The sequence below is a fragment of the Lycorma delicatula genome, chromosome 1 (assembly GCF_047948215.1).
Source record: "Lycorma delicatula isolate Av1 chromosome 1, ASM4794821v1, whole genome shotgun sequence".
Taxonomy (NCBI): domain Eukaryota; kingdom Metazoa; phylum Arthropoda; class Insecta; order Hemiptera; family Fulgoridae; genus Lycorma; species Lycorma delicatula.
The window spans coordinates 270250786-270264946 of NC_134455.1; the positions used below are offsets into that span (position 1 = coordinate 270250786).

The 14161-nt window shown below is 32.5% G+C and overlaps 1 protein-coding gene across 5 annotated transcripts in view; it reads right to left on the reverse strand.

The window, feature by feature from the left end:
• LOC142331392 (erlin-1-like) overlaps positions 1 to 14161 on the reverse strand; it is a 58289-nt gene that overhangs the window by 40767 nt on the left and 3361 nt on the right. For 4 of the 5 annotated variants that reach the window (XM_075377291.1, XM_075377284.1, XM_075377300.1 and 1 more), the window contains exon 2: positions 5773 to 5887. In XM_075377291.1, coding sequence (XP_075233406.1) covers positions 5773 to 5880 — 108 coding nt within the window. In that variant the 5' untranslated portion in view covers positions 5881 to 5887. Of the gene's footprint in view, positions 1 to 5772; positions 5888 to 8221; positions 8547 to 14161 lie in introns of those variants that run through there. The other variant, XM_075377275.1, reaches the window with a different exon arrangement.

Below are 14161 nucleotides of genomic sequence, written 5' to 3' on the forward strand. Positions count from 1 at the left end.
CCAAAGGTCGCAAAAAATTTATGAACTATTCTCAGATTACATCAACATTCTTTTTTGGTGGAAGTCCACCATATGCTTTGACTGAAAAACAAGAGAACAGTCTTTTATAAAACCAAGTTATCTTTATAGCAATCCAAGTTGTTTTTATAGCAATCGGTTATTTTTAAAACCAAGTTGCTTTTATAGCAATCAGTGTCGCATACAATTAAACAGGATCCTTTCCCAACCAAATTCTTAAGACCATCATTGCTTGTTGAATACTCCCAAATGTCTTTCCTGGAATGGTTCTGATTTACAGTTTCATGTAGATAAAATTACTGGTCAAGAATCATTTTGTCTAATTTTGTGCATTTTCCTTAAAATTGTACCCCAGCAAGAACAATGTCAGACCTTTCCATCAAAAATCTTCTGCCATCATTACACTTACAAAGTGTTAATCTAAGTGTCTTAAAATTTTCCACGTGGAATATGCACACATGGAAAAAAATTTTTTTTTTCTAATTTTACTACATATCGAATACTCTCCTCTAATATACAATTCTTGACTGGAACAAAACAATATCTTTATTAAAATTGTCCAGATTGGTCAACCAGTTTGTGAGGATATTTTTTCAAGGTGATTCAAAAGAATGTTCACATAATTCATCTTGGACTGATTTTTTCATTACCTTCATGACAAACTTTTGTACAGTATGCACTGATACTGCATACATGGTTGCGGTCATTTCTGTGTCGCATTAAAAACCTCCTTAATAGAAGCATTAGGTTTGCTTTGCAGAAGTTCTTTTAAATAATTATTTAACATATAAATCATTTTTCTTAGATTGTTTCCAAAAATGAAGACTGCTTGCTCCCATTTTAACTTACACGCTAACATAATTAAAATAATATAACTTTCACAATTACAGATCAGCCAAAGAAACTGCTTGTCAGATTGATATAAAACCATAATCTGGTTGAAATTGTATTACAAAACAAAAATTACATATGCAGTGACAAACATGATATAATAAGCTGATGAGCTGTGCATCTGTGGGGAGGTCCAGTCAAATAAACACCTGATGTTTGACTGTCCTGCTCTTGGGGGGGCAGAGACCGGGTCACCCTGAAACTTGAGGTCAAAAGGGGAAAATTGGTCATTCACAAGTGGCAAGTCAATGTGGCGAGAACCGCATTGTTGAGCCGTGTCGGAGTTCCTAGTTGTGGTTGTTTTGTTCAACTGGCATCCGTAGTTTTCTTAAGGGAAAGAATCTTACCGCATTGCCGTGGTAAGCTAAGCCTAGGTACGGCTGACCAACAGCCAATTATTATGGCTCCAAGCGCTATAAAATGGTGGACAGGTAATTGCTGGCATTCAGTGACTTAGGCGTGGCAGCGAATTGCTGCCTAAATGAAATATATTTTATTTACTTATATCATATGTATTTTTAGTAGTTGACGGGGTGTGCTTACCCATTTTAGCAAATATATGACAAGTGAGAGTGGTTGGAATGTGTAAACTGGTGGTGTATGGCACCATGCTTAGTCTGCTGATGCTGTTAGGTAAGCTCTAGGAGCTATTTTAGGACATGGTTGCTAAACTGTTCGAGGCTCAGTTGCTGTTTGTGGCACAGACATTCGCTCTTATGCTTTAGGGCGACCGAATGGGGTGGTGGCAGGAGAAATGCCAAGCAAACCAAACCTCATTCCATCAATATTGTAAATATACAATCACTTACTTAGTTTAGTTAAACATATTGATCTGTTTATCAAAAAAGACTATATATATATGTAGTCTTTACTTAAAGACATCTAAAGATTCAGATAAAGAAATTAATAAGAAAATGAACTGTATTAATTAATTAAGACTGTTTCAAAATCTATATATAAAAACACCTACAGCAACTTATAATACCATGTATTTAAGGAAGGTTAAGGCAAAACATGCAACCAGTTTGCAGCATTACTTATGAAGAAAACGAGGTATCTTGAACCTAATGATGTTTTCTAAACCAAATCAGTCTTGAATCCCCAATGTTATCCTACATACTTTATGTTTATGAGAGTCATTATCCTTCCTTGTCTTACCTATCATGTTTTTAAGAAATTTTATTTTTATAACTTTTAAGTTTAGTGTAATCCTCTCGTTTGTAAGTCAAACCTTTATACCATGTATTTGAACTGGTATGCTCATGTCTTGTTTAAGACTTCTCCTTCTCTTGACCCTTTTTTACTTTGCACTATTCTTCTTAAAAACTTTGTGTACTCTCTACCTTTCTTCCTACCTCTCCAATAACATTGATTTTATTTCCTTACAAATTACTCCTCAAACATCTAAAACTCTGTCATTTCCAGAACTTCACAAGTGGTTTTAGCTTTCCCCTTTATTCACGTTATTTTCTTGTTATCATCAGTGTTTTATTCTATCTTGCTTTCTTATGCTGAACTGCAATCCTTTCATCTCAAATTGATAGCATTTTCTGAGTTTCATGTTAAATAACAGTACCACAAGTCATTAAGAATGTTTAAGATAGATGTAGGCCAAGGTCTTTTTCAGAAGTCTTGTTTTTTCTGATGAACCATTTAGGATATAATTCAATGAGAAGTACATTTTTATTATGAATGTGAATAAAGAAAATTCTCCCCATTCAATAATGTCTTAATTGCAGTTGGTTATGCATTTATATAATATATCATATATATTTCTCTAAAATTTATTAATTCTGTTTAAAGTCAAATACTTTCTAATTTTTTTTTTCGTTTTTTATGATCACAGAAGCTGCTGAATAACATTGGTAAAAGAATAGATCAATTTTTGTTTACATTGATCACATTTATTTAATTGCTACATATCCATAGTGTTCTATAGCTGGCAGGGATCGGCGTATACATAATCATCAATCTGATGCACATAAAGTAAATAAGAGGTAAATTAACATTACAAAGCTATAAATTAACATTAGCCAATGGGCTGGTCTAGTGATTAACTAGTCTTATAGATCAGTTGTTTAACAGCTGATTTTTGAAGTTGAAGGTTCTGAGGTTCAAATCCTAACAAAGTTACTTGATTTTATGCAGTTTTGAATACTAGAAAGTGGATACTGGTGTACTTTGGTTGTTGGGGTTCAATTAACCTCATGTCCCAAATATGGTTGGCCTCAGTCTGTACAAAACTATACCTCATTTACATGTCATACCAAACATCTCATCTCATTAGGCCATGGAGGGGGGGCTGCTTATTATTGTAACATAAACATAAATTGTCAACAGTAAACATAGACTATTTAAAATAACAATTAAAATGAATAATATGAATGATAATTACACCAGTTACTTAACAAAAGATTTGTCTCTGTACATGACTGTTACTCAATACAAAAAGTAATGAGGTAGTTTGATGATGAAATATATGGGAAAACACTTATAATTTTTTAGAATAACAATCTTATTGTGTATGAAAAATATCTTAAGCATCATTATTGAAAAATTTGATTCCAATTTTTGTGATTTAATTATCTACTGAAAATAATTTTTTTAGATTTCTGATGTAGAGTTAATGATGCATGTGGTGATATACTGGTCGTACGTGTTCCATGCTGCTGCAGAATATGGCTGGTGGGGGGCATGATAAGATTCACATGACCTTCACCTGCAAGATGATTTCAATTCTATTATAGTGCTACGACTACTTAAGGATTGTGAACAGTCATGTAAGCAAAGCTGCACACTGGACTATCAAAACATTACCATATAACGATAATACCATAATTAGTTCTCATATGTAACATATGAGTGTCAACATTCAGTAACAAAAGGTATCCGATGACTAACAAGTATTGGTTCAAATGGTGAATACAAAGTAGTGAAATTTATAAATCTAGAATGTATTGGCACTAAGAAATTGAGCCATACTTGTAACAATAATGCCTTTTTTCAGAAAATCAAATGGCACTTGTATGTATTAACAATGAATAACAATATTCCAAATCAGTCAATTTTATATTATTTAGCAGACTACTTTTTCCTTTTTTTTTTTTTAAGAAAAACAACTTATTGGCGTTAAATACTGGCTATAATATTTAAAATATGGTTTGGTACACTAAATTTCTTGTGACAAAAACATCTTTCACCTGGATTAGAGCTCTGCCATCAAATTTTCCAAATAAAATTAAACATTTCATACTTAAACCAGTGACATCTGGTCACATTATTATAATTTTATCTCTCGATGATTGCTGTCAGTATTATTCACCAATAGCAGCTCTTCTTTAATGCTTATTCTTCCTGGTTCACTTATTATTTTTCTTTCTACTTAAGTAGCTAGTTCTGAGCAGCAATGTTCACTTAAATTTTCATTTCCAAAGGTTTTCTTCTTTTCAATGTTGATTATGTGAGTGTACAAGATCCAATCATATGCAAAATATTAAGAAATACTTTCCACTTAGCTATCCTCACTTGAATATTAAATGGGTATTCATTAAAACAGTCTTCAAATCTACCAGTTAGATCATGCATGGAAAGCTGCATAGAAATGTGAAATTATAGGATATTTTTGATACATGGAATAAAAAAAAATCAACTGATTAAAAGAAATAAAGCCAACATACACAACATATAAAGAAAATAAACATACCAAAGCTTTTGATATTTTATATATTATGGAAGAACAGCACATAATAAGATTTTTATTTTCTGAAGGTATAAAACCAGCTGAAATGTTAAAAACAGATGTCTCAGATATTAAAACATTGTATGGTAAAGTATAATAACCGTGTAAATTTCTATAAATGGATTGGAAAGTTTAAATCAAACAGAAGACATATTATAAATGTTAAGTTTTGATTGTTGCTTTGCAAAATTGCATTAATGATTTTATTCACAAGAGCAAGGCGTAAAAATTTGCAATATTTTTTTAAATATGAAATAAAAGTATTTGCACTGTCCAATCCATTATCCATGATAAACTGAATAACTACAAAATGTGTTCAAAGTAGGTTCAGAGAGTCAACTCAAAATCACAAAAACACCTGAATTTACACTTGCATAGAATTTAAACAAAGTTTTTTGTTTTTTACAGAACATAATGCTTTTTAGTAATGAAACTTGTATTCATCATTTTGAGATGGAATCCAGATGTCAGAATACGGAATGGAAACATTTGGGTTTGTCCTGCCTCCCACTAGGAGCTCTCTGTTAAATTCAAAACCTTTGCTTCAGTCAGTTAAATATTGTTCTAATAGTGTTTTCAGATTATAAAAGATCAATCTATTATGATTACTTGGAAGAAGAAAATTCAATCAAATAGTAAGCACTATTGTGACATGCTAGAAAATAGTGAAACCACAAAATGAGAAAACATCCTAATCTCTCTCAAAAAGCATAATTCTTCTGCATGATTCCATCCGAACTGCTCAAGACACAGGAGCATTCAAAAGTTGGATTGGGAGGTGTTGCCATATCCACTTTACAGTCCCAATCTCACACAATCAGGTATTTTTGTTTGGTCCTCTCACAGTTTTCATGCTACACCAAGTTCGGCAATAATGAGTATGTCAAGAAAGGTGTAGGTTTTAGTACTGGTATAAGAGAGTTTATAAAAAAGAAAACGATAAAAGTTTTCTCGAAAAGTAGGATTAGTTTCAATGTCACTGAATAATTTTTTTTCTGACAAACTTTGGATGAGATAATAGTGATGTAAGAGATATGTAACAACATTAAAATTATAAATTATCACATATTTCATGTAGAATCACCTAAACTGTACAAGTAGAATACAAAAATTTAACAACTTACTCTGTAATAAACACCAACATGTCCTTCTTCTAATCTGTGTACAGAAAAATGCAATAAAAATGCAACAGCAAACACTAGTGCTCCAGTAACTACAACTATATCAGCCATTCTACAACTGTAACAAATTTCAACAAATCAAGTTCAATTAAAAAAAAGCAATGAAGATATGAATTTAAGAATATACCTTAACATTTAGTTTGACAAATTTCACTCAAGCAATCATGAAAGATGAAATTTCTTCATGAACAATATTGAAAAGCAGTGTTTTCAATGATTTTTTACACACTGTTTGAGATTCTCTCTCTCTCTCTCTCTCTCTCTACTTACATTGGCTCATTATCAAAATATATTTTTTAAAAAACAAGCAGAACTCTTTAAAAATAAAAAAAAAATAAAAATAATTTTTTTCTACCTAATTATCCAACTGACCTCAAATATGTAATGAAATTGTAGGACATTTAAAAAATATATATATATTAACAAAAACAATTACTTCCAAAATAGTTTCACTGGAAAATTAAAAAAATTATTCCAAAAAGAAAATTAAAATAAATATACAAATAAAACCAGCTGCTAACTTCACTTAAAATAATAAGAAGGATGATAATCATTCATCAAGGTGCAGCAAAAGTAAATGAATCTATTCAAAAAATCATTATTTCTATCCAATGGGAATTGGGAATGGGTTACCATGCAACCATGAGGTTTAGCGCCATTTTGACGAGGCAGTTTCAACAAGCACATAACACTGTTGGCAGGATGGCGACTGCACTGCCGAGGGCATGGATTCCATGAAGCCGTGAGGTGTAGCAGCATCTTGATGATAGTTGAAGAAAGTAAATGTCACACAGGACTCAACGATGGAGCTGAGTGGGAGTACAAGGTCTGTCTGCCTCTCCCTTGTAGCCCAGACCAGAGTCTGTAAATTAACGTAAAGTCAGGGGTGAAGTAGAGTTAGTTAGTAGTAGTAGTAGTTTAAGTAAAGTCAGGGGTGAAGTAGAACTGAAGTAGAGTTCACTAAGGGAACCAGAAATAAATTCCGTTGTTGTGAACAACATTTTTGGTGATATGTTGTTAATTTGCCTCAAATTTCAAGACATTTACTAGAAATTGGCTCAATAAAAGTTAAGTGCAGGGTTCGTGCTTCCGTGAGCTCGGTTAGCTAGTTCAGAGGGCAACGATGTAGGACATTCAAGATGTCTAGACAAGACCTACAGCGAAGGCAAAAGCTGAGTTTAAAATCACTAATGTAAATGTTTACTGAGACATTTACATCCATGGCATCCCAACAAGGCCTGGCTTATTACTATGAGATGTAAACAGTTAGAAGGCAAAAAACGACTCCCGATAAAGCCCATCAGGGCTATGAATGGGTTAGTGTGGCGACCGGAAATGTCACAAGGCGGGTGTCTTCACCTAGGGGGTTGGGTGTTTTTATCCAATCAAGTCTGACAATATAAAGTGATATACTTCAGTGAGTTTTATGCTCTATTATAATAAAATATGCAGCTATTTAAACAAAAAACCATTGCTTTTTTTAACAAAACTTAAATACACTGCAATGATCATTGATACTGTACTATCCTGTATGAAATAATTTAATTTGAAACTTTTTTATTAATTCTTTTTCACCAGCCGTAACTCATTAACAAAGTGTTTCCAGACCTATGTTTATATGTACTTCTTTCTTAATTTTTACATGTAGAATGAGCTGCCAAAGTATCTGCATAACATGGTAACTCACTATGTTTATAAATATACAGAGTGGCACAGAGAAATGGGAAATTTTAAATTTCATCCAGAAGGTGTACCAGAAGTGGAAGAAAGATGTTAAAATGTAGTGTAGTAACAGACATTTAGTTGTGATGAAGCAGTGGAATGGTGTAGAGTATGCAGTTACCATAAGGGTGTTTTACCAACATGGCGACAGTGTGACAGCTGCACAAAGAGACACTATGAGATCCCACCCCACGGTCAAGTTCCTTCTTTACATGCAATGAAAACTTGGGTTTGTAACTTTGAAGAGACTGATTTGGTTTTGAAAAAAAAAAATTAGTGGGTATGTATTGTCTGTACCTACGCCAGAAAACATTAATGCCATAAAAGCTGTAGTGATAAGGAATCCTTGTCATTCAGTGCGGAAAATTGCCTCATCATTGCAGCTTGGACATCGGAACATGCAAAGAATACTCCATAACCTGAAATTTAATCCTTACAAGATTCAAACTGTCCAAGAACTGACACCTAACAATTGTGTATTGCTTCTGCAATTTTGTGAAAAACTGTTGTCAAAAATCAATGAGAACGCTAACTTTACTGAAAATCTTTAGATGTCAGATGAAGCCCATTTTCACTTAAGTGGATACACGAACAAGCAGAACTTCTGTTACTGGCCACAAACAAACCCTGCTCGTATTCACCAAAGTCTGTTACACAGTGCTAAACTTACTATACGATGTGCAGCTTCATGTTGTGGTGTGATAGGCTTTACTTCTTTGAAGATGAAGTGGGTTCTGCTGTCACTGTGATGTCTCAACGTTATGTGATATGCTGCACATGTTTAGTTCCTAGGTTCCATTCTCTTCCAAATCTTGACCTTCAGTAAACCTGGTTTCAACAGGATGGAACCATCTCACACACTGCCCAACAGTCAATGGCAGCAGTGAGTTGTCTGCAGTGGGAGGATGAGGTTAGGGACAGTTTTGTGAGATGGAAAGGAGAATAAAGTAAAGTGGAGTAGATGGCCGGAGACCAGAAAGCATGTAGATCTCTTGTAACCTCAACACCTGGCAGTAGAAGAGAACACGAATAAGAAAGATATATATCATCTACATAAGCAAACTCAACTAGTTCCGAAATATTAAAATTTGACTTTCATAAATGTAAATAAATTCATTAAGATGTACAGATTTGTACAAATTTTCTAACGAAAATACATGTATTATTTAAATGTACTGACATTATTTTATAATTAATCCCTCACGACTGAATTTAAAATTAATATAAACATTAAATTATTAGTAGATAATATTTACCCAAGAACATGACCCAATACATTACCCAAGAATCTGAAAATGTACCAAAACAGTAAATAGAACAGTAATGTAGAATTACCACTTTTTTAAAACAATTATTGTTAATCAGCATGATAGAAAAATACTCAATTTTAATAATTATCTAACTGCAATTCAGCATGGTGGTATCTATCAGAAGATATACCACTTATATCCAGATATACCAAATTTTTTAATGTGCTGATATACCACATGAGAATTTGTTAATTCTAGATTGAGTCATCTAAACATGAAGAGTGAATGCATTAAAGACTATAGCAAGCGGTGTTGAGTGTTTACAAACTAGTGAATTACCCTCTGAAATTTTTATCATGAATAAAAGGTAATATTTATATCAGTTGTCATTTAAATGAAGCAAATTTAATGTGGAGGAACCAGTTAAAAATACGCAGCATATAAAACAGCCATATTTCCAACTTTTTGAATTTCAAAGGTGATAAGACTGTGACAACCCACCCCAACAGAATGGAATAGCTGAATATGTTAATCACAAAATTTTCAACCATCTTCAAGATATCTATCTAGAATGTACTAGGCCAGGGGTAGGCAAACTTTTCGGCCAAAGAGCCAAATATAATAAATACAAAATTGAAATTAATTCAAAGAGTCATTTTTCTAAAATGTAAACTTTGCTTCTGTAAAGATATTTTTATGGAAATAATCTGGGTAATATGTACATTCTCTAGCTTTTTTGGTAAAAGTTCATATTTTCCCAATGGTACATTAACACGTTGATGCCGGAGCGGTTTGTAAGATTTATATAGGACAGGATTTAAAAAAAAAATGTAAATAGGAAATTATCTGAAAATCGGGGATATAAACAAGAAATGTGTGCTTTATAAAATGATTTTTACTCCATATATACTCATAAAAATAAGTAGCATGGCTCATAATTCTATAATAAAGCTTATTAAAAATATTGTAATATTGTTAATCGACATAGTAAAAATTTATTTTGCACTATTTTTTTACCTGGGGTCAAAAAATAATTCTTTATTTTTTATCAAAACTGCATATCACCGGTGGTACATTTCGGCATTAACGTGTTAAATAAAACTGATACCATATTGATGTTATATAAAGATAATATTTATTTAAAAAATTCTGAGACCCTCTTTATAAAATTTGAATTTTCCTCCAATGTGAATGATGTCCTTGCATTCCCTTTGAAAGTAGGGGTAAGTTGGGTTTGTATGATGTTTTAACTTTAGACACGATTCTAAGTTCTCATCGATAAGCCTATTTCTTAATTTAGTTTTGATAAAGTTCATGCTTGAAAATGATTGTTCGCATAAATATGTAGAGCCAAACGCCAGTTTCTTCAATTAGTCATATGAGTCGGGAATGTTTCTCCAGGTGTTAAAAATCAACATATCTTCTTTCTCCAGATCTTTTAAGGCAGAAGTAAACTTAGTTCACATTTATTTTTCTCCAATAGCTCTAGGTCTGCACACAGCCATTGGAATTTAGAGCTCCATGTGTCTTTATTTTTAAGATACAGTAACTGCATCTCAAACAGTCCAATATCAATATTAAAGGGAGAGAAGTTTATTTCAGATACCACTATATTCAGAGGCTTTATAACGAACGATAATGTCGCTTTGCTGTTTCTAAAATCCTTGAACCTATTGAGAAAGGCTTCTTTCATATTTAACAATATTGTTTTAAAATAACAGGTGTCAATATTAACCTTCTTTTCTCGACAATAACCTGATAGGTATGGAAATTGATATAAGGTTTCTCTTTCAAAATCTTCTGCAAAGAGCGATAATTTATTTTTGAATAAAATTACTTCTTCTAACATCGAAAAGATCGTGTTTCCTTTTCCTTGTAATTTATGATTAAGCTGATTAAGATGGGCAGTAACATCCACCATGAAATAAAATTTTTGGATCCATAGTTCAGTAGTAAGCTCTGCGTAGTTTATATTCTTCTTTAAGAGAAACGCCTTTATTTCGGTAAACAGAGAAGCGTTTTAAAACATTTCCTTGAGATAACCACCGGACCTTGTTGTGTAGCAGAAGATCTGCATATTCACTTTCTATCTCAATTAAAAATTCTTTAAATTGGCGATGGTGAAGAGCTTCAAAAAGATAGAGCTGATAATATTAATCACCAATTCCATCACCTTGCAAAGATCTTCAGGAAACATCTGTGAACATAGTGCTTCCTGATGAATGATAAAATGGTAGGAAAGTCTTGTGATTAATTTTTTCCTTCATAACAGTTAAAAAGCTGTTGATTAATCCCATCATACTTTTCGCTCCATCCTTTGAAATTGAGACAATTTTTTCAAATTGTATTTGATGCTTTTCAAAGCACTCAATCATGGCATTTGCTATATCAAGTCCTGGCGTTCGTCCTTTGAGTAGCAATAATTCCAAAAGTTCCTCTTTGGGGCCTAAAATGGAGATATATCGTACAAAAAGGGAAACTTGTGCAGTGTCATTTATATCACAAGATTCGTCAACTGCTATTGATAAGCTTGTGAGTGTTTTGAGATCTTCGATTTGTTGGCTTGTAATGTTCGCAGACATTTTTACTGTTCTGTCCTTCACTGTTTTAGCGGACAAAAGTATCTCTCGAATTTTTTTCATTATGTCCTCCTTATTCTTAAAATCTCTAAATAACTCCTCAGAGGCACTTAAAAAAACAACTCTTTATATATTCGCCATCCATGGATTCCCCCTCTGAGCTATCTCCCAACTATAATTACGAAACTTGCCAGATTGGCATTGCTAGAAGATTGAACCCAATTATTAAAAATAAAAGATGATCTTTCATATCCCCTTTGGAGCTCCTCAACTGCCTTTTTCCTTTCATCATCAAACGAGTATTTAATGCTAAATATTTTGTGCTTAGTTGTAAAGTGTCTTTCTAAATTCAACTTTTTGTTATGTTCCAGTTTTTCTTGACAAATAAAGCACGTAAGAAGACCATTTGAGTTTTGGAAATATGCAAAGTTTTCAGTCCACTCCTCTTTGAATACACAGTTTTTATCTTCAGTTTTTCCTTGCTTTTTCTTATTACTTATTATGGGGTCTAGAAACTTTTCATTTTGAGTAAAAGTAAACGATAAACACAAAATTACATCAAAACTAAACAAAGTCATTAAAACCCCATACAATATAAAGATGACAATATTAACTGTATTAAATATATACATAGCATAAGTAAACTATATACATATAATTTTGTGAATCTAAAATATAATATTTTTTACTTCACTCAAAAGATTTCCCACGTTATAAGTTAATTACAGGAATGTGAGATTGCAGGCAGAATGTCGATTGAGCTCGTTTGCACAACTCGCACAGGAAGTGCAAGCACTGTCTTCTTAAATCGAATAAAGATAAAACAATGTCTCTAAAAAAATTGTACAAATGCTACCTTTTAATTGTCGAGGGGATTGGTTCCAGCAAAAAAATTGAAACAAGTAGTTGAAATACAATTCAGTACGCAGTAAATTGAAAGATACAATGAACATACCACCAAGAGTGACTAACTGTGTTAATATTTATTTTTTAATTAAGCCTCTTTTCAAAAGACTCACTTTTAGGATACGTTTCTAAATTATTTTTTTCTAGTCTGCTCCACAAATTTTGTGAAATAGCCACAAAAATGTAGTCAAAAAGCCACATGTAGCTTGCAAGCCACGGTTTGCCGACCCCTGTACTAGGCTAATACAATTTTAAGAGCTGTTTTTTCTCAATAATACAAGACTGATTTAAGAGTTCAAAAACAAGGGGTTCCATTTAAAGCCATATTTTATTTAAGACAATCTATCCTATCTTAGTTATCACAGACTATTCAGCTGTGAAGGTATGGAACAAAAACCTCAAGAGAGAAGGAAAAAGGAGATTCCTCATCATAAATGCTGATATTCATTGGAGGCACCAAGTTATAGCCTACAAAGTCAATCACCAAGCAAGTCACACTTTAATTAACCTACACTGAAAATAAAATAAAAATTTTGTTGTTTCTGTCCATGATAATGCAATGAAAATTATTTAAAATGAGAGAGTGAACCAAATTTTGAAAATGAGGCATTTTTAATAATCACTTTTGGTTCCTCTGGAGGTCCCAGTTCAAATCCAGGTCAGGCATGGGATTTTTCATACACTACAAAACTCTAATGTGCTACATGACCAATGCAGTTGATCCCACTAATCTCAACAACAAAAAAAAAACCACTTTAGGATGTTTTCAGTTACAAGGTTGGCTGAAAAGTTTGTATTACACAATAAGAGATTATTTCAATATTTTTAATATAATTATTTAAACAACCGTATTCATAAAATTTAATTTGTATTGACATTTCAAAAGTTTTTAATTTTAAATAATTAAAATTTTCCAGAAGGTGAGCATGGAATATTTTATTTTACCCATCAGAAGTAACAAATTATACCCTCAAGAGTCAGAAGACCTAGATGGCGGCAACCAATTTAGCTCTAATCTCAGATGAAGACACTTTTTCATAATTTTTAAACAGCAGTTCAGAAAAAGAAGCTCAATTAAGAAAGTCTGCTTGTATTTCAAAACCAAGAAATGGTCCAGATCTTTGTAACATGAAGCTGAGGATAATGAACTTCTAACCCTGGGTACAAATCGATTAGGCTCTCCATGCTACAAATGCCAGGACCAATGGAGCAAGTCATCATTGGTATCTGGTAGGGAAGTTGGAACTCTTTTTTTGTCCCGTGACTTTGGAAAGGAAGGAAGCATTGAAATCATTTATTGACACCAAAACTTGGTGAATGGGATGATCTATCTACAAATAAAACCATCTAAAAAAAAATTAACAAAATGTATGTACAACAAAAGACATGGAACAGGAACACTAACACACAAAGCTTACTACAGACAAAAAAACTGTCAAAAAACCTTTGCTACCAACACACATACCCTCTTATTGTGGAATATTCTCTTAGATTCTTGGACATCCTGGCATTTACAAAATTTAAGGAAAATACAGATAGATTTTAAGCAACTTACTTCATTAATTGCAGTGAAAAATAAATATATGCGGAGCCACCAGAAGAAATGGCCAATAAAGTAAAGTTCAGCCACTTAGAAAGCAGTATATCAGTTAAAACAGAGCAGATGGTGTAGGAATGAACTGCCTTCACAAAGCACTTATTGAAAAAAATTTAAGGTACAATAATGATTGTCTTATATGTAAATGGCATATTCATACTTACTAATTAAACAATATTTATATTTAGCAATTATTTTGCACAAATATTTCAGTCAGAACCTGTCAATATCAGTATTCCTTTCCGGTGAAGTGATAGTATACATATTAAAACTGTTTT